This window comes from Rattus norvegicus, chromosome 3 (assembly GCF_021556685.1).
Source record: "Rattus norvegicus strain SHRSP/BbbUtx chromosome 3, alternate assembly SHRSP_T2T, whole genome shotgun sequence".
In the NCBI taxonomy this organism is placed as follows: Eukaryota; Metazoa; Chordata; class Mammalia; order Rodentia; family Muridae; genus Rattus; species Rattus norvegicus.
In genome coordinates this window covers 112,101,106-112,122,499 of record NC_141536.1, presented here as the reverse complement: position 1 = coordinate 112,122,499, position 21,394 = coordinate 112,101,106, and the positions used below count along the sequence as shown (strand labels likewise).

Genomic DNA, 21,394 nt, shown 5'->3' with positions numbered 1-21,394 from the left:
TGCTGTTCTGAACAATGGTTGAGCATGAAGGTTCATCAGTCTTGCTGACTGTGTCACTACAACAGTGGCAAGCAAGGTGAAGCAAGGCAGTCCTGACCAGACTTGATGCTTAGTGTTATGATGGCGACCTAGCGTGGACTTATGCCCTTTGTTACAATGAGCTGTTCTTTGTGAGTATGGTGTTCCTTTCATTGTTGTGAGTAACTCAGGGCCTGGCCAGCACTTGTCATGGTGTTGTTTAGAGATGCTCACCTTAGCTTCCCACTCCATCCCAGCTACTGAGATCCCTAGAAGAATCACCACCGTGATGGAACCGATTATTCGGATGTCATTGGTTGGATCCACCATCATTGAATCACTCTCCTGGGAGGAGGGAATCACTCGAATGATTAGAGATAGCTCTTTGCATTCAGTCTGTCTTGTAACATTCAACAAGAAGAGATACTGTACACAAATACCTGAGGCCACGTAGGATAATAAAACAATGAAATATTCATACATTCCAGAAGTCAAAAGAGTTCTAATTTTATTTTCTCTGTGCTGTAGGCCTTTGATAGGCTAGGCTAAGGGCTAGAGATGTTAGAAATTCCTTTGGGAGCTGCTGCAGCACTAAGTAAAAGAATGTGTGTGCACACCCTTGGTGTTGTGTTTTAGCTAATTACTTTTATGTGCCAAGAGGAATGTTAGAAGAATAAAAATGAGTGGCTTACAATATGAATATTGGAAACTTAAGTGTTGTTCACACTTAAGGACAAGGAACACAGACTCAGTAATGCATCTCTTGAAGAGAGCAAACCTTAAGAAGTACACAGTGAGCTCACTTATTCATGTAACTTCCCAATAGAGATTCTTTATAACATCAGAACTCAGCCGGACCCTTGATTGGCATGAGAGGAAGGTGGGGAGTTGCCACACTACATGCGTTCACAAAGCTTCTTCCCAAAGCATCTGGGTGGGTGGGATTCCTAGCTAAGAAAGGCCTAGTTTTGAACAGTGAGCTGTTCTCATGTTCAAACCTTCTTCCCCTTTGGGAACCTTGTGAGCAACAGTGGTGTGGCTACAGGAAAGAAGGCCTGCCTTCTACCTGAAGCTTCGTATTTTCACAACTCTACATCCTTTTTACATGATCAGTACTGAGTGAGCTCTTGTGAAATGCACAAAGCAGTAGTAATATTAGCTCATCTTTCAACTTTAGAAAATAAACTGCATAGGAAACAGATTTAAATCTCCCAGATGGTAGGGTATGAACTGAACTCAAAGCCAGATTGTATGAGGTAGTGCGTTTGGTTTGTGGGTACAAAGAAAAGTTTTAATTACCTTAAGAAGGTCTACCACAGTCTCCGCGAACCCCACCACATACATAGCGACAGCCACTGCATTGGCGAAAGCAAAAATCAAGCCTATTGACCCACCGAACTCAGGCCCTAAGCTCCGGGAAATCAGGTAGTAGGCTCCACCTGTGATGAGAGAGCACTTGTGTCAGCTGGGGCAGGACGCCAAGGTCCCCAGTCTCTAAATTCCAACTGTAATCATCCCAATAGGAGTATTATGGAGTTCTAGTAATTTTAGAAGTCCTATGTCACCATGGATATTTGTAGCTAGCTCTGCCTTGAACTCTGTAAATAGTCTGCAAACTATGTGCCAATACAGTTCAACTTATCAAGACTTACCAGTTAGAATCCTAATTTAAATTTATAAATAATAACAGTAGGCTTTACCCAAATGTGTTGTCTTTAAAAAAATCACCAGAGTATCCAAATTATTAAAGTAACAAATAAAAATTTAGATTTGAAGTTTTCAGAAACTGACAGACCAGGGTAGAAAACAAAATGGCAGAACTTGTTTCATTCTGGGGTTGTGGCACAAGCCTGTTACCTCAGCTCTTGGGAGGTGATGGGTACGGGGACTGGGTAGGCAAGAGTAACCTCAGCCATTGTACATTTGAAGTTGGGCTGGGTTACATAAAACCCTGACCCAAAAGAACAAGGTAGTTGATCTTTTTCTCTTCTAACTTCCATTGTGTTGCATGAACTTTTCTGATAGCTAGTCAGTAAAGTGAGCATCGGTTTTGGGGTGTGTGTTTCCTACCCTTGTTTTCTGGTTTTAGCCCTAATGAAACCTGAATTCTCACAATAAGAACGAGGAATAGAGAGAAAACCTGGGGGGAGTGGGGCTTGCTCTTTCTTGAACACGAAAGAAGAGCTTTGTCTGTGGTCACCCACTCTTGTGACATGAGAACTGGACAGTAGCACCTCACAGGTAGATGAAGTAATTGGCAAACAGGCTGGATGAGGGACATGAACACCACAGTGACTTCTTAGGTGGAGTTAGTCATGGGGTCTGCAGAGTCAACATGGGACAAGCAAACTCAGAACAGAGCCACCGTGTACAGAGGAGGAACTGTGTCCCGTGCACAGCAGTTCTCAGAATGGAACATATTATCCGGTAGAGCAAATCCACATGAGTTTTTAAAAGTTAACTTTACTCAGCAAACTGTCTGGACAATTACCAGAGACAGATAGGGGCTGAAGAGTTGACTTAACAATTAGGAGCCCTTGTTGCTTTTGCAGAGGATCCAGGTTCAATTCCCAGCACCCATGTGGTGGCTCATAGCTATATGCTATGCCAGTTCCAGAGGGTCTGGTTCCCTCTTCTGACTACCTCGGGCACCAGGCACACACACGGTGCGCATACATGGGTTCAGGCATAATACTCATCCACATAAAGTAAGACACATCTTTTTAAAATCAATTAATAAAATATAGGTTGAGAGAAAAGGTGTCTTGTGGATAGGATGATGTTTAGAAGGCCCTGAAGTGGTAGTGGTGGGAGGGGTGGGGCAGAGGTGGTATTCATGCCTGCAATCAAAGAATCTGGAAGGCTAAGGCAAGCAGATTGTCATGGATGGAAGGCCAGTCTGGTCCCGAAGAGTAAGACATTCTCTCACAACACCAAAACCGTGTGAAAGAGATGGCTCAGTGGCTAGGGTATGTGTTGTTTTTACAGAGGACCTGAGGTCTTAGCACCTAGGTTAAGTAGCTCACAGCTATCTATAACTCTAGTCTATCTTCTGGCCTCTTCTAGCACCACACACACACACACACACACACATACACACACACACAAACACACACACACAAACACACAAAGAAACACATACCACACACAGACATACACCACACACACACACCACAGAGAAACATACACACCACACACAGACATATCACATACACACATCACATATACACCACAGACATATACCACACACACACCACAAAGAAACATACACACCACACATAGACACACTATATACACACATCACATATACACACCACAGACACACACACAAACACAAACACACACTACACACACACACACAGACACAAATCACATATATACAACATCCCCACACACACCACATATATACCACCCAGCCACACACGCAATCAAAGACAAAAATAAATCATAAAAACCAAAACACGGGGTTGGGGATTTAGCTCAGTGGTAGAGCGCTTGCCTAGCAAGTGCAAGGCCCTGGGTTCGGTCCCCAGCTCCGAAAAAAAGAAAAGAAAAACAAAACAAAACAAAACAAAAAAAACAAAACAAAACACATCCGCCACCACCATCAAACCCTAAGCAGAGGGAGCCTGATGAAACAGACAAGGCAAAAATCAGTGGCGCCCCCATGAGCATGGTGAGAGCAACTAGAGCAGGGACGGATTTCACCTACTTTGTTTTCTACTCAGGCCTGCCTGGGAACGTGATAGTAATGGTTTGTTTGTTTGTTTGTTTGTTTGTTTGTTTGTTGATGATGATGGTTCTCATGGAAGCAGATTGTTCAGGGAGGACCTGAAGGCTGGGTGCAAGAGTGTTGGCTCTATGGGAATCACCATATAATGGGATATTGGGGAGCACTCAGGCTAAGGGGGCCTAGGCGGGAACCAGTGTGGCTCACCCAGGTACTGAGAACCCAGTGGGATTCCTCACAGGAAATGGATAAAAGGGGCCCTTTCTCCTGGTCTTTTCGCTTTTAATTAAGAATTGTACCCTCTTATTTAAGTTTGCTTTATTTTGTTTTGTTCCAAGTCCAGTTAGCAACAAAAAATCTCCACGTTTAGTTATTAAACCCCTCTAGACAGGATATGCAACCACAGTAGATAATGACAAGTAAGTCCCTTGGCTTACCTCCTCTCACCACTCCGTTTGTGCAAATAGCAGACATAGAGATACCTGTGAGTGTTGTCACTACCACGCTCAGGCCAATGATGATGACTCCCAGACCTGCAAAACCCCCAACAGAGGCGTTTGGCTCCAGTAGGTAGAGAAATCACCGTTACTTCATGATGCGGCAGTCATAGAAGGTCAGTCTCCCTGCAGAAACCTGAAATGTTCTAACTGGTCCCCGTTCCACGACAATGTGGGAGGCACCTGAAACGCACTGTACTTTAAAACTGTAGCCACTCTGAGGAGTCCTTTCCTGATAAACGCCAGCAAGAAGTGTCCAGACTGACCTGGAAAAATAAGAACTGTCCCCAAGAACGCCACACGTCACTGGAGCAGGACCTGTAATGTGCCAGGATTCGTTAGCCGTGGCCTGGGTCGACTTGAACTACACTCACCGTGGCTGCTCTCCGAGTTCAGCATCTCCTCACTTCCTGTGCCCGTCAGTAAGAAAGTATATGGAAAACTTGTGCCTACCCGGAGCATGTGCCGCGGATATTAGATATCTTAGAGAGTTTTACCTCCACGAACAAACCCGTTTGTTGCTATTGCAGAAGTTGACAACCCAGTGATAGAGGTTACCATGGTGGAAAGAAGAATTATAAGGACTCCAAGACCTGTTAGCAATGAAAGACAGAAGATATTACATTTCACTCTTCTTCCTCGGACCCCCTACTCCTGCAAGTTCTGCTGCCTCTAATTGAACTTTTCAGGCCCATGCTTTAGACCCAGTGGGGTTTCTTTGTACAAAGGTAGAGTTGCTGTGCCTGGCATGAAGATCAGGTCCAAGAGGCACTCGTTATGATGAAGGGTGGCATCCGAGGTCAGCCCAGTCTACAGTGCAGCCCTGGAAAGGAGAAGCCGACTTCTGTTGGTGTCCTGGGAGAGAAAATACCGTGGCTGGGAAAGGGGAAACATGACATCTGACCTTCTCTCTTTCTTGAGAGGAACCTGATCGAGAAAGGTAGGGATTTGACAAAGGTTAAATCCTTCTTCATTTGTCTCGCACCCCTTTGCCTGGTGGGAGGAAAGGAACCAACTTGCTTTACCTTTGAAAACACCCCAGAAAGGTCAGTGGCGAGCTATTAGAGCTTGCGATGCCTTTACCTTACACGTGAAGATCTGGCTTACAACTTTAATTACCTCCTCTGACATATCCATTTGTGGCGATAGCAGAGGTGGATAGACCTGTGATGGCTGTCACTGTCACGGCTAAGCCGATGATAATCACACCGAGACCTCAGTTGAGAGAGGAAAAATAAGTGCGATTAAATGGTGGAACAGCTCATTGGGTCATTTACATAGAAGCAAACACACCTACGTAGTTGTTGAAAGACTGCATTTGAATTTAGCAAGCTGCCCACGGACCCGCCATTCAGGTACTAAGAGATTCAAGATCTCTGGAAGGCGCAGAGCTGTGTTGCCCCCCAGTGAACAATTTCATTCAGGCAAAATATAGGATGAGCCTGGTCTTTGATGAGGTTCTACACAGCCTCCAGCTGTGAGTGCAAATGAAGGCTATACTAGCTTTCCAGGTAAATGTCTTCATTAGCAAACTGTTCATTAGGTCACTGGGTAAGTCAGACAGACCCAAATTTAACTACGTTCACTTATTTGTTGTGTGACGTCAGAATTTACTTATTTTCTGACACCCAAAGCACAGTTAATTGAAGAGGAGAGGTGCGAAGTCACTGTCATGACGCACGAAGGGTAATACTCACGAGGGTTACTCTGCCAGCATACCCACCATGCTCATAAACGTTTATTAAAAGCCTTCTGCACGTTTAGCTTTGGTAGAGATGCAAGGCACAAATACAGCGGGGTGAAAAAAAGCCACTCTGGAGGACACTGTGGTTCAGAAGGGCAGCGAGTATGATAAAATCCAAAATCTTTAGTTTCAAGAAACAAACAGCTGGTGTGTGTGTGTGTGTGTGTGTGTGTGTGTGTGTGTCTGTCTGTCTGTCTGTCTGTCTTTAGGCAGGCATATAACATGCTAGAATATATCACCATGGTGTAAGGATTTGTTTTTTTAAGCTATACAGTGAACATAGGCAGAGCAGGCACAAGAAAATCTCTCAGCTTTCCTCTGTGCCCAGGTGGGGACATGCATGCGTGAATGTGTTCATGTTTCCATTTTCTGGAAGAACTGACACTCACTCGTAGCAAGTGCAAATCCTTGTCAGCCTATAGAAGGTTTCATGGGAATCCAGCAAGACTTCCTGACCAGTTCTTTTCTTCTAGCAAATTTCTCTACTTATTTTCCTACCTACTCTTGTCTACCCTAGAAAGGTGGACAAAGTCCCTTCTCTTTGTCTGGTCTCTTCTCTGCAGTTCCATTGTCCTTCGGTTAAGATGGCATTCAAGTGTTTTAACGGCTCCTTTGAATTGCCACCTGCCATGGAGTCCTCCCCATGTTTTATACAATACATTAATAAACGTGATTTCTTGTTAATCTGACAGTCTAATGCATGAGACTGTAGGCGATGAGCCCAAGATGGACGGAAGGAAACTTATCCCCTGTCCCCCATATCAGCCTCTCCAAAGAAGCTGACGCAGAATCCAAGGAGACGATTGTGGGGAGTTTAGCAGCTCTGCTCAGAGTGTTTTACTCTGTGCTGTTTTATGTGTGGGAACACATAAAAAACCCCGTCCTACTTCACCACACCCCTACCACAGACCCTTAGAAAGGGTTGTGAGAAATAGTTATACTGAGTGTTTTGGGTTCCAGCAACACTGGGAGGAGCATCACTTCTCTTCTCCTGTGTGGCCTCAGGTGCTGGCGCCATGAAATGTAAGTTATTTCTAGCTGCTATACATCATTTTGCTTTTCAGTATTTGGAGAATGAATGTTTGGCACACTCTAGACACTGTATGGGCCCACAAGCTTGCATCGTATGACATTACTCCCAGGCTAACTCCATTAGTTCCCGATCATTGTCTCCTGAGCGATCCCTGCCTTGCCCTACGGTGCTGCGTACATGTCTGTAAGTGGTTTGACCACCACTTTCTACCAGAAACCAGTGAGAAGCTTGCACATCTCTCACAATTAAATAAACAGAACAAAAAGACCCGGGTTGAAAGAGTTTTCAGTGTGTTGGTTTCTCAAGACGTGGCCCTTGCATGGCCCGCTGCAGGAAGCACTGGAGAGGTCTATTTAAAACGCCCACATTTGTTAGGCTCAGAGCTTTGACAGTGAGTCCCGGGCTTCTGCAGCTTTCTATTCCACTCTTGGATAACTCTTGCTCACCCGCCAGCAAGATGAGTAGCTCAGCGTTAGCCCATCTCAACTTGTATCTGCCCATTTGGCAAGGTATTTTAGCTATATCTTCACATACTTGATTGGGGGAGAATTAAGTCATTTTCCTGAGTGTCAGCTGCGAAGTAAAACTTGAAGAGTGTGAGTGACTTGCTTTGGGTCACAGACTCATTTCACACCCAGCTTCCCTGCGTAATGCTTAGGTTAGCTGGAGATGACACTGCCCCAGCGAGGTGTCCAGCAGAGAGGAACAACTGGACAGCATTCGTAGCTCAGGCTACCACGTGTGTTTAGGAATTGGGCAGCCCAGGCTCAGAGTCTCACAATGGCTGCCTGTGGGCTGTAATTACTGTCACCAGATTCCACCTGCTTTATCTCCTAGGTCCAGGCTTGAATATATATCGTTTCCTCTGTCCCTAAACTATGCCTAAAGCAAGAAGAAAATACTTGTATTTGTGTTTTTTCTTCTTCAATATAGAGAGAAGTAAGCTGGACACAATGTCTGTTGGACATTTCCCTGGCAAAGTATGTGTGTGATTGTCTGTATCTGTGTGTGTGTGTGTGTGTGTGTGTGTGTGTGTGTGTGTGTCTGTGTATGACAGAAGCTGCCTCATCAAATGGTCCCAGAGATTGAGCCTTAAAGGGTAGGAAGCACAATAAGAAGGCTCCCTCCCAAGAAGAGTTATCCAAAACTCTTGAACTCAAAGATGCTGACATTGGGAAAATACCAGATGAAGATTTCAAAAGTTTGGCAAAAATGATCCAGGACCTGAAAGAGGATATAAATTCTATCCAAACCCTAGAAAGGAATGTCTGCAACACTGAGTGGGGAAGTCAACAAAATGCGTGAGAAAACCAGCACTGCATAAACACAAATGGGACCAAATGTTGACTTAACCCAGTTAGCTTTAGGTCTTAACTATGCGAGTTGATAAGATATTTTGGCTACTCACTATAATCTGTTCTGAAACTTAAAAGAACAGGAGAAGGAACAACACCAACAGCTCCAGTCAGCCTAACACACACCATCAGGTTAGTGCGAACTCCACTGACTTCTATGTAAGATTCGACTACACAAACAAAATGATTTCGTTTAGATACGCTAATGTTGGAAGCAAATTGCTTAGCAAAGAGAGGATCCTTTATACCTTGGTAATAGATGTAAAACTGGGTTTGGCTGTGAAGAGTAGAGTAAGATCTGATTACAGTTCAGATTGCTGCCCAAACATATGGGTGCTGAATACATACATTAGAAAGGATTACTCTTGCCGTCGGCTGTCTGTGCTCCCACCCCCACACAAAGAACTGCATCTTGATGATCTCAATAAGTTACTAAACTGCCCTTAAAAACCTAATTTTGCATGAAGCCCTGGAGCAAAGCCCTGGCAATATTAAGCTGCGGCTTTTCCATGGAACGGCATACACTTATTTTGGACCCTGCGGCTGTAGGCATTCATTTGCTACGCATCATCAAACCAGCAAGCAGCCTTTTTGTCAGGAACATAGCAGCTGCTGAACAAGAAACATGGAGAGAGGAAAAAAAAAAAAAAAAAAAAAAACAACCGACGGGGCTGGCTCAGTGCTCCCTGTTTCCCTGTTAGAGCGGAGCCTTCCTGCTCCAGTTGTCAGCTGATGGTTCAAAGGGCATGCTGAAGGAGGGTGGATAACACCAGGTACTTTTCATACACAGATTGAGATGTCTTCCTGAGCAGCATATGAAGACACGGCCGAGCTTCCAGCTTCTCCCTATCAATATTCCCTGAGTCTCTCCTCAAAACTCAATCCAAATGTTTTCACACATATACAACATAACACTGTTAATTTTCATCACAGTCAATTAGGAAACTTGGTGAAATTCAAGTAACTTTTCTAAATAAACCTTATGTTTTTAATAAAAAAACAATCTGTACAACAGAATGTTTTCATTGGAATGTAATTGAAAAGCATTAAGTCATCACTCCTGGGATAATACCACGTTTTTTTTCTATCCAGAAAAAAAGATTTGGTTACCAACATTGTAAGTCTTCATTTACAACGACTCGGGTCATTTCGACTCTTGTTTTACGCTTCTAGTTAGGAAAATTTTGAGAATTTGCTTTTTGCTGCTTGTATGTGACAGCAACACAGTTATTTTCTGTGTAAAATGTTCAATAATGCAGCACATTATTGATCAGGCCACACATATATTTTTGTATATATATCTTTACCAGTTTCCCACTGGTCCTTTTCGCTTAGTGAAGTGTTGCCAGTCTTTATAAGCAGAATAGTCTGAGGCAAATGAAATACAAATATCCGTATGTCCCAACGTGTGACTGTAGTTACTTGAAATGAATACACTTTATTTACTCATATGCTTGAAACTCTACAGAAAGCTAGAACTATTCACCTGACTATTCACTTACTGGGGAAACTGGAAAATTCCAGTCTTATAGGAGTTAGTGCCCCCACTTCTCCTCCCTGACATTGTCAGGGGCAAAAAAAGGCGCTCAAGTGTAAATGACTTCTGTGACCTTCATCTTCTGCAGCATTGAAGGAAAACCAAGTTGTTTATTAAGCTTGCAATTTACATAAAAATTGTTTAGGAGGGGAAATGACTCACCAATTCCCGCTTCTCCTACAATCCAGGAGAGGCGAATGAAGAGCATGACTCCCCAGATGTTCAGCATGCACCTCACCTGCGGATGAAGGTGAGCGTCGAGAGCCATCCCAGACCAAGCCCAACCAACCTTCACAGGAACCCTGGTGTCCAGGGCTGGCTGGCCCTGTGGGACCACCTAGGCTATGACTCTCAGTGTGAACAGGATCCTAGGGGGTGGATCTCAGTGTGGACAGGATCCTACAGGATGAACCTCAGTGTGAACAGGATCCTAGGGGATGACTCTCAGTGTGAACAGGATCCTAGGGGATGACTCTCAGTGTGAACAGGATCCTAAGGGATGACTCTCAGTGTGAACAGGATCCTAGGGGATGGATCTCAGTGTGAACAGGATCCTAGGGGATGACTCTCAGTGTGAACAGGATCCTAAGGGATGACTCTCAGTGTGAACAGGATCCTAGGGGATGGATCTCAGTATGAACAGGATCCTAGGGGGTGGATCTCAATGTGAACAAGATTCTAGGGGATGGATCTCAGTGTGAACAGGATCCTAAGGGATGGATCTCAATGTGAACAGGATCCTAGGGGATGGCTCTCAGTGTGAACAGGATCCTAGAGCATACATAACTCTTAGTATGAACTGAATCTTAGGGCATGCATGGCTTTCAGTGTGAACAGGATTCTAGGGGGTGGATCTCAGTGTGAATCAGATCCTAGGGGTTTGACCTCAATCTGAACAGGATACTAGGAGACGGACCTCAGTATGAACAGGATCCTAAGGGATGGATCTCAATGTGAACAGGATCCTAGGGGATGGATCTCAGTGTGAACAGGATCCTAGGGCATGCATGACTCTTAGTGTGAACTGACTCTTAGGGCATGTGTGGCTTTCAGTGTGAACAGAATCCTAGGGGGTGGATCTCAGTGTGAACAGGATCCTAAGGGATAGAACTCAGTGTGAACAGGATTGTAGGAGATGGCTCTCAGGGTGAACAGGATCCCAGGGGGTGGACCTCAGTGTGAACAGGGTCCTAGGACATGCTCTCAGTGTGGACACAGGACTTTGCTCACCAGCACACCTTTCACCCATCCAAACTTCACAACACCAGTCACGTCTTCTTCCTTGTTTTCTGTTTGCTCATCTCCAGGCATCCCATCTCCATTAGCAACCCTGTCAGCTGAACCAGGAGCCACAGCCACATTCTGCATTGAGAGAGAGAGAGAGAGAGAGAGAGAGAGAGAGAGAGAGAGAGAGAGAGAGAGGGAGAGAGAGAGAGAGAGAGAGGATAGTAGTGGATCAACAAACTGTTTCTTAAAACTTTCAAAGCCAAATCAAAACAATGGCCATGGCCATAAAACCCTGGGAAAAAAAGTATTTCTAACCTCAGCAAATAATTTTGTTGTTAGTGTATCTTACCCTGGGAGCTAATGGCTTCCGTTTGTGAGTTATTTCCAGCCATGGCTAAGGCTGAAAGATGGTAGACAGAACCCAGGCCATCCTGCTGCTAACAACACAAAAGTGGTCGGATTTAAATGAATTTAAAATGCACAAAGATAAACAAGACAATGGAGTCAAGGGAGACAAGCTGTGATGAAAGAGAAAAATCTTCAGGTGAAATAGCCTAGGCTTAGATAGAGATAATCAGATTTTTAAATTCTTACAGGAAATTGTGTTACTGATATTTGAAATGTAAAGACATGTTACCAGTCATGGTCCCTCACTTGGTAGTAGGGGCTGAAGTCACAAGGGATTTTAGATTATACTTTACTCAGTTGAGTCTGTACAAAATATTACCATTCAGACTTACAGTCAGCATAAAGTACCAGGAAGGTTTGATAGAAGTATTTTCATACTAAAAATTTAAAAGCCGATGTACATTTTCCATTGAGTGCACATCTTGGCTTAGACTAGCTTCATTTGCAGTGGTCAGTACTAAGGGTCATGCATGGGAGACCTCAACACAGGCTTATACAGTACAGTCAGTCTCTGATGAGAGCATTAGGTGCTTTTCACACATCAAGGAAAAAGTCTTTTTCTTTTAATACATTCTAGAAGCATAAAGCAGCTAGCAGTCACCTGCAGATTTTACTTTCAATCGTGAGTGCTGTGTGTGTGTGTGTCTGTCTGTCTGTCTGTATTTCTGATGTGTGTGAATGAGTTATATGGTGTTTGCCTTTGTATTATGTATGATGTGTATGCACATGTGTGTGTGTTTGTGTGTATGAATGCAGGTGTGTGAGTATATATGAGTCATGTGAATATGATGTATGCACATATGTGCACGCTTTTGTATGTCTGAGTACAGGCGTATGAATATGTATGATGCATGAGTTTGTGTTGGGTATGATGTATGTGCATATGTACATGTGCTTGTGGTATTGGTCCCTGCCTTCTATCTTGGTTGACACAGGGCTTCTTTGTTGTTCTGTGTGTACGGCAGGCTGACTGGCTTCAGAGCATCTCCTGCTTCTACCTCTCTCTTGCCAGCTGGACTCAGCCCTGCACACCCACACCAGGCAATGCTTCAAGTGCTTTCCACATGCAACCATGTCCCAGGGCAGCTTTTCCTTCCCATGACTAAAATCGCAGTCTTTGAAAGTATGAAACTTACAGATGTGCTAATATGACTGAAGGGATTGCCTGGTTAGAGAACTCATTTCTTCAACTTAGTTGGAGAGTCTACCTTTATGATTACTAATATTCTAGTTAATCACTATTCCTGTGGCTGGGGTCACATGAGAAAGCCTTAGCCACTTGCCCTTTTAGACATGGATTTGGAAATGAAACCTATGCTTCTGATAAAGCCTGTAAGGGTTTGGTCTGGGAGATTGCTGTGCTCTCTGATGAACCCCAATGGCGACTCTGACACTTAGATTTGGAGAATAAGAACATTAATAATGGCACAAACCTATAAAGTCATATAAAGAATAAATTGCATATTTAAAAATTTCCATTAGATGAAAATTTTTTTTTCTTAATGGACACCATTTCTGATCAGTTTTATGGTTTTTCAATCCATCACTTGGACTTCAGAGAACCAAGAGAACATTGTCTGAGTTCAGGACACAGAAACCACCACACACAGAAATTAGCACAACAGGGAGTTTCTAAATTATCCAAAAGCAGAGTCAGTGCAGGACTGACAGCTCTTTTCATAGATATATGGAACTTGCTAGCATTTTGAAATTTTAAGTATATTTATATTCAACAACCTTGAATTTTTGTGATTATCTTTCCTTTTGTGACTAATGTTTAATAGTAAATTTACAAGAGTTGCTGGCATTTTTCTTGGCTGACTGTAATATATAGGAGCAGAAAGGTTCTATACCTTAGAAACTACACATGGGATCTCATTTTTCATGAAATTAATCCCGGGCGTGTCCTACAGTAATCTACTTTTGCTTTCTCAGAAAGTAGAAACGAGAACACATCCAAGATTTTTTTTTTTTTTGGTTCTTTTTTTCGGAGCTGGGGACCGAACCCCGGGCCTTGCGCTTCCTAGGTAAGCGCTCTACCACTGAGCTAAATCCCCAGCCCAAGATTTTTCTTTTTCTTTTTTTAGTATTACCTGGGAGTAGTTCAAGGCAGAATCACCTTTTATGTGGTATAGCAAATCTTTGTTTTACTTTTTGATAAACGCTTCCTTTGTACACCAGAACAATAGCAAATTCAATGTTTCATCCAAATATTGAATGCAACTTGAGTCGGGGTTTGTGGGGACCTGAAGGTTGTTAAGCTCTGCCTAGGGGGTTCACAGACATCTGGATGCCGTTAATGTCGCACAGATGGAAAGTTCTGGGATTTCATCCTTCCTGTAGCTGCTTTTGCTTCTTTGTGCGACATAAATGATGACCCTTAATCTCTCATAGATGCGTTTTTAATCCTATGGAACAATCATCCATTCACCAAGATTTCTATTTGTGTATTACAGATTCATAGGAGAGAAAATAAAATGTATTTAAAGAAAAAGGAAGACTAGTTGGTACGAGATTTTCCTCTTCCAATACCAAAAAAAAAAAAAAAAAAGAAAGAAAGAAAAGAAAAGCAGTGCAGCTTCAATCGCATGCAATCTAAGTCTAAAATAAGTAAAAATAAATAAAAATCTAAGGGGAACTGAAAGCAGAATTCTTTTTATGAAGTAGAATTGAAAGATTAGTCCTTATCAGATGCCAGGTAATCACCGTGCATTGTTTGATGGGGAGAGAGCGGCAAGGTCAAGCCTAGGCAAAAAGAGCAGAGCACAGAAACATCAATGCCTTAGTCTTATGTTGTCCACCCCCCCCCAAAAAAAAAATGTTAAGGCATCCCAAGCAGCTTCCAGTGTGCCATGTCCAAGGCAGCTAGGACCCTGACTGCGTGGCCATTCAGATGTACACTGGAAACACCCTTGCTTCGGAGATGGCTTCCCCAGTGTAAAGAGCTTCTTAAACCAGGGGTTTAAAACCTACAAACGAAGCACCTTTCTCTCTAGAACGTCCTAAGAACACTATGCCCTCCACTTAACTCCAACCCTTTGCCTTAATGGTGCTGGGGACTGAGCCTATAGTTTTACACATTCTGGGCAAGTACAGCGTCACTAAGCCTTTTCGATTGTTTGCTTTATTTTGTTTTAAATCTGAGCTTTAATTCTGAGCTTTAGCTAGATCCTGATCTCCTTCTGAACCCTGAACTTTTACTTCTCTACCCCCATCTTACCCATTAGGACAACCCTTGTCATAATTTTCTGACTTGGAAATCACGTCTGGGGTTAACTGGGATTTGCTGACCTCAACTACCAGGCCCTGCTTCCAGTTTCTTCTCAATGAAGGCTAAAGTATTATTTTTCTTCGTTGTAAATTGTGGGACTGGATGAATGAACATTTAAATCTTTTATTACTTTTAATGAAGGGGGCAGCTTTACAAGTTAAGTATAGTGTACAAGACTTGGTGGGGTAGAATTTCACCTCTTTTTTTCTGAACATTTTTGGTTCTTTTTACTTCTTCAGATTATAGGAAGCTCTTTGTGATGTTTAACTTTTCTTTCTGCCCCTTCCAGAAGAACTTAGAACAGTCATGTACTGTCCACTGTTTCATTCCTCTCCCCTCTTCCTGTCCCTTCCAGTCTCCTTTCCTTCCCTTTATTTAGAGAAAGAAACTGACAAGCAGTTTGTCAGTTTCAAATTAACTTCCCCCCCAAAACCCAAAAAACAAACAAACAAACAAACAAACCCAAAAAAACCAAACCTTCCATGGAAGCTGATAGCCATGATGCTGTTTCTTTCTTTTGATTAAAGCACCAAATGTCTCAAAGTCTGAGGTGAGCACCCCGACACTGATGCAGCCCATTGGACAGAAGAGGAAGTTTGTGGGGTGAGGATATAAGAGCAGAGGGAGCGCATGGGCTCTTCCTCTGGAAGTCCTAGTAGACAGTTGGGCCCCTGCAGCTTAGGGAGTCAATTATGGAAATGTTTTTCCTCTGGAAAGAAGGTGAGAGGAAATGAAAGGAAGAGTCAGTGCCTTTACCAGAATCATTCCTGAGAGAACCTGCCCTGAGTCCGGTTGGGGGCAATGGGAGACTGTTTAACTTTGTTTTACCACCCTCACCCAAAACTCTTTACAGAGTGGCTCTGTAGCTCTGCCGGTCCAGGAACTCACTCTGTAGACCAGGCTTACCTCAAACTCTGAGATCCCCAGCCTCTTCCTCAGGAGCACTGGGATTAAAGGTCTGAGCTACCACAGCCTGCATTCTAACTTTTTAAGAACCAGAATGGATAAATGAATAAACTGTGCATTCTTTATTCTCCTGAAAGCTTGGCCGTGAGTAAATAAACGTTTGGAACTGATATTCAATTATCTTCCCAGAGAGCAGCCATGTTCCACAGAGCGATATTCAGGGCTGGGGAGATGGCTCAGTGGGTAGAGCATTTGCTCGTAAGAGCCAGAGTTTGCATCTCTTGCTCTCACAAAAAGTAGGCTGATATGGTGTCCCACCTGTGCTTTCAGTACTGAGGAAGTGGAGATGGGAAATCTCCGGAGGAAGCGGTAAGCGACACTAACTGAGTCGTCAAGCTTGGGGTTCAGGTGAGAGAGCCTGCCTCGGTGCATAAGGTGAAGAACTGAGGAATCTGCCCAACACCAACCTCTACACACCTGCGTACAAGCACATGCAAATAGACACACGTGCTAGCACCACACACTGAGACTCACAAAAAAGAGTATTATTTGTTACAAACTCTCAGAAAGGCAGGAGGATAAGGTCTGTCGGTGTATCTCCAAGGAAGTCACGGACGAAATCTGTCTAATAATGAGGTATGGATTAGAGTCTTTCAGAGAGTTTGGAACCCTTTTGCATTCTTTAAATAGGAAGTTTGGCCACTTCTGTGCTTCTGGGCTTAAATTGTAGAGTCAGGAGCCTCAGGCAAAGGTATGAAGAGAGGGACACGAGGGTTGAATCTTACGCAATTCGGGTGTTTCTTTTAAAAATAGAAAAACGAGTCATAACTCTGCCTCAGCTTCCAGAGTAGCTGAGACTTAAGGCCACACCATGGCTGGACCACAGGCTGGCCACCCACAATATGAACTGTGAAAGCACAGTGGTTTGTTTAAGGATTGCTGTAGAGTCTTTAACACTAAAGTGGAGGCAGCTTATGATTCAGTGCGGCACCGTCAGCCCCGTGGGACTTGAGTATCTTTACCGCAAACACCATAGGATGCATTGCCCAACTTCCCGAGTTCAGTCTGCACTTCTTTCCCAAGTCAGTAAACATTTACAAAGCATCTGTACAGTTTCTTTTTCTTGGGAACCAGAGACAGCTGCATAAGGAGACTAGATGGCGTGGACAAGCCCTCTTCGTTTGACCACCGCTTGCGCAGTGTTTTTACCCCGAGGGAATGGCACGGAAGGATGCTTACCTTAGCTAGCTGCTCGTGGATCTCCTGCAGGCTCGGCCGGTTGACCTTGGGCCCGCTCACACTGCCGGTGTTGCGGTAGTACTCAATCTTGGGGACGGCGTCCATGGTGTTGTGGCCAAAGGTTTGTAGGTAATATGTGTTTGTGTGAGAGTCATAGGCGTGAAACGTGGTGTCTGTTTTAGCAGTCTCTCCAGTTTGGAGAAAATTTTCATAGCACTCCTGATTCCCAGGCCTAAAGCTGATTTTCAGTCTGTTTTGGGCTTCATCCCCGAAAGAGGTCTCTTCATAATGTGGGGGGTCCGTGCTGTCACTCATGGCTGCACCACTGCCATGGCCCTCATTTATAACATGGACTTGGAAACGACTGGCACCACTGGGCACTGAGTTGGAAGGGATGTTGACTGACATCTTCCAAAATCTACTTTGAACTACCTATTTTACAGTGGTTGGTGTTTTAACCTACTTCTGCTTCAAAATAGAGAATCGTAGGGTTACAATACCGAGCACTTGGTTTTGGATCTAGACGACCCGATAGCTGGATTCCTGCTGTAATGTTGATATGTGGTCTCCCATGTAATCTTCAGAATGATTCCCAAAGCTGCTATTAAGAAAGAAACTTACATTTGTTCCAGGCAATGCAAACCTATTTAAGAAGGGCTGTGGCTTAGGGTATAGTTCTCCTTCGTAAGATGTACAATTTTAAGTTCGTTTCACTCAAAGTTTCTGGTCCAGGGAACCCTTGCTACCTCAGCAAGGAAACCCTAACACATAATAGGGGACTGGGTTCTGCAAACAGAAATTCCAACGAAGTCACTAGCATGTGACTGTTGGTCATGTTTGCTTGGAAGTCGCTGGGACATTCAGAAAGCGTGTTACAATCGAGGACCAAAGGAGAGATCGCAGAGAGTCTCAGGGCCGGCCTTGCAAAGCATTTTTCATTGAGAGCATTATCCGCTGTCTGATACACAAAACCTTCAGAAAGTCTATTTTGCTAGTCACAAAAATCCACACATCACCAAAGATAAATCTGACCCAGAAGAACTTTCACCTGTGTAATCCGTAAAAAGTTACGTTTTAGAATATGAAATTCAAACAAACAAAAATCAAAAACTAGGTCTCTCAGGATGACGCTCTGTGGATTTTAAGTCTCCAGTAGCCTCTGAAACATCCCACTTGCTCACATGTTTGTGCTTTTTCATAAACGCACAAATATGGAAACCTTAGAAAATGAGTGTTTGGGATACAAGAATAAATCATAGCTCTCAGTGAAGGCTTATGTCCGACTGGCTCCTTTTAATGCAATGTTTTATGAGTTCAATAAACCACCCGATAATTTTCACAACTCTAAAGTGTGTGCTAACCTTGAATACTGTCTTTGGAGTAATATTTCTTTGGAGATTACTGAAAATTTGATTTTTTTTCCCTCAAAGAAAACTAGAAAATGAGAACAATACTAACAAAACCCTGGCCCTTGCACAGCAATTTTAGGCAATTCTTTGAATAAAACAAACCAACAAACAAATACACATAATTTAAACTCTTAAATAATCTTTCCTGGTGAAATTACCAGTGCAACCCATATCTCTTAGCTTCTTAGAACATCTCATAGCCCCTGGTGTCTTCAGTCTGTGTTTTGACAGGATATGAAGTGAGGTTTCTGCCCAGCCCAGACACTTACCCTCCCATTCAGCCGCCTTCTGAGGAAGTGTCCCCCACGTTAGCACTGCCCAGGCCTATATGGGGCCTTAGCTCTCAGCCCACAACCTTAGGCTTCTGCTCATTGGCTAAAACCTTTCTTGAAAGAGATGACTTTTCAGTCATTGGCCTGGAACAGTGGGAGAAGCCTGCCAGTCATTAGCCCTGAGGAACTGTAAGTACCACATCAACTAGTAACTAGTAGTAAATCATTAATCCTTTTAGACAGTAAACAAAATAAAGTTTCTTTAATTCACAGATTGCACAACGACAAAATACTTCAAAAAATATTGCTTCAGTTGTTTGAGACTTGATAAATTTAGTTCCACAGTCTGCCTTTCTGTCTCTGTCTCTGTCTTTGTTTCTCTCTCTCTCTCTCTCTCTCTCTCTCTCTCTCTCTCTCTCTCTCTCTCTCTCTCAATAGAAATTGAACCCGCCTCACACATCCTAAGTAAGAACTCTACCACTGAGCCCCGCCCCGTGCCCCCCCCCCCCATCTCTAAACGTTTCACCTTGCTCATCGCCTATGCTGGCCTGAGCTCACGCTGTGATCCAGGCAGCCTCACCATCCTCCTGACCTCAGCCTCCCAAGTAGCTGGAAGCAGGCTCTGCAACCAGGCCTGGTTCATCCTCCTATTTATCTTATTTTCGATGAGACCCAGAGACCTCATACTGCTCAGCAAAGGACCAAAATACCAAGAGACGGTCTCAATATGTTGTGGCTAGGAAATGCTACCTGAAATGATTTGACCTTACTTACTTTGCCTCCTCTCTGCATAGGAAGTGAGCAGATTGCGGGTAGAATTCGTGAAGTATTAAAAAAGACCTCTGCCGAGCATGAAAACCACTTCAAGCTGCTTGAGTCAACCCAGGCACACTTCCCAGAGGCACTACTAAATGGCTTTTCTGACTCCTGGTGAAGGAACTGTTTTTATCAACATCTAGTTTCTGAGTTTTGCTCAGAAGACGGTTCGGCTCCAACCCGTGAGCTGGTCGTTAAGATGACAGCACAAGCAATTCCTCCATGCACGCTCTGTCATTGGTTTTCAGTCAGGATGATTGAAGGAGTCCTCTCTGGGTCTAATAAGAAGCTACCCAAGTGATTTCCAGTTGCTCTGGCGGCTCTGCTGTGGTGTGATGTAGTGATGATGTGGGAGCTGTGAGTGAAGGATTCTCCATTTCAACTCTGGCCCTGCCACTTCCTGTCTGGGCGGAGACTTCGTTCACTGTGTGAGCTTTAGTGTCCTCGGATGCAAATGTGGACGCAGACAGCATGGCATGTGACTTGCTGAGTTATCCTGAGGTTTACAGGAGCTAATTTATATCTCTTTCTAAGCAGCAATGGTTTAACGGAGTCCTCGCTTGTACCATTTTAACGATATTTATTATCCGTTTGTAATTTTATTTTTAATTAACGCTCATGATTCTGAGACCAACCATGAAAGACAGGGATAGGAATCCTGTTAAAATGAAGGGACAGGTAAATTGGTGACCAAACACAGGACCGTACAAAGGGACTTGCAGATGCTGAAGGAAAATCCAGCTGATGCTCTTAGCCATCGGAGAGCCTTGGTACTAAATCGAGCTAGCGTTACAAGGTCTGTCAGAAGGAGAGTGGTAAAGGGACAGCTGTAACTCGATCTCCTCTCTCCTTTTCTGGTTTTACAATGATCTATTTGTGTGTTGGGGTGTGAGTGTCCATGCCATATGGTATAGAGAGAGATCAAAGGGCAACCTCAGGGGAGTCTGTTCTCCAGTTAGGTCTGTCCCAGGGTTTAAATTCAAGCGTCAGGCCTGGCAGCAAGTCCTTTACCTACTGAGCCATCTCGCCGGCCCTGATCTTCTCATGAAGACCATTTCAATAGAAGAAATTTATTTCTTCAATAAGAGTTGCAACTCTCACTTAGAAGGCCGTTCTGTATAGGAGGTCAGGTATCAGAATCAGCTAGGGGGAGTCGGGAGACTTAACAGATCAATAGATGGCTGAGATGAGGCTGGGGCCCGAAACAAGTTCTGTTCCCTGTACCGGGATGATCGGCACCGTCCATCGCTCACCTGCCCTCGGGAACACGTTGTCCATTTTCATCCCTTTTCCACCCCAGAGGCTAGGAGTGCCTCTGCAGTCAGTCCCTTTGTATTGCATGCCTCTCTGACCTCAGTGTGTATGAATTAGTTTCCGTCTCAGTCTTCTATCAAGCAGACATTTTCATTTGAGGCTCTTATCGCTAACGGGGAAGTGATAGCCTCTGTTCTTTCTTACAGGGGTTCAGACCTACCAGAGTGGTTGAGAGATAGTTGGGGGATACGGATGAGATGACCTCATTCATAAAGTCAACCTTGGATGGTGAGCTTGATTCGAGCGTTTGAGGCAGGTGGGTAAGGAAACTGTCTGGCCGTACAGATTCTATCTTTCTTCCTCTTCTCCCTAACAGGCTCTTGTATTTGACAACAGGGACTGATCTGGGTATGATACTGGCTATCTATTCTTAGAGGCATTAACATTTCTTGAAGTTTCCATATTATATTATATTCCATACTATAACCAACTTCTTGTAGTTATCACTTCCTACTCTGGAAACACAGATGGTGACCGTTCTTCCACCCCCAACCCCCAAGAGTAAGATGCACAAAAGACGTGGATCAAGTACTTCCTGCCAGCATGCACTCCTTCTTAGTGATTCTGGGAGTGATTAGTGTGTTGGGGGTTGATGACCTGAAATGGTGCATTGCATTC

At 43.9% G+C, this 21,394-nt stretch overlaps 1 protein-coding gene across 5 annotated transcripts in view; it reads right to left on the bottom strand.

Annotated features, from left to right (window-relative positions):
• Slc12a1 (solute carrier family 12 member 1) overlaps nt 1–18,665 on the bottom strand; it is a 76,583-nt gene extending 57,918 nt beyond the window's left edge. The window contains 7 exon segments of one of the 5 annotated variants that reach the window (NR_073053.1): nt 253–363; nt 1,318–1,457; nt 4,743–4,838; nt 10,077–10,152; nt 11,145–11,276; nt 16,966–17,566; nt 18,533–18,596. Coding sequence is in view for 4 of the 5 variants with exons in the window: in XM_087648978.1 (XP_087505104.1) it covers nt 253–363; nt 1,318–1,457; nt 4,186–4,281; nt 4,743–4,838; nt 10,077–10,152; nt 11,145–11,276; nt 16,966–17,373 (1,059 nt within the window). In the remaining variant the exon portion in view is untranslated. 5 annotated transcript variants of the gene reach the window in all.
• Between the last annotated feature and the right edge of the window lie 2,729 nt (nt 18,666–21,394).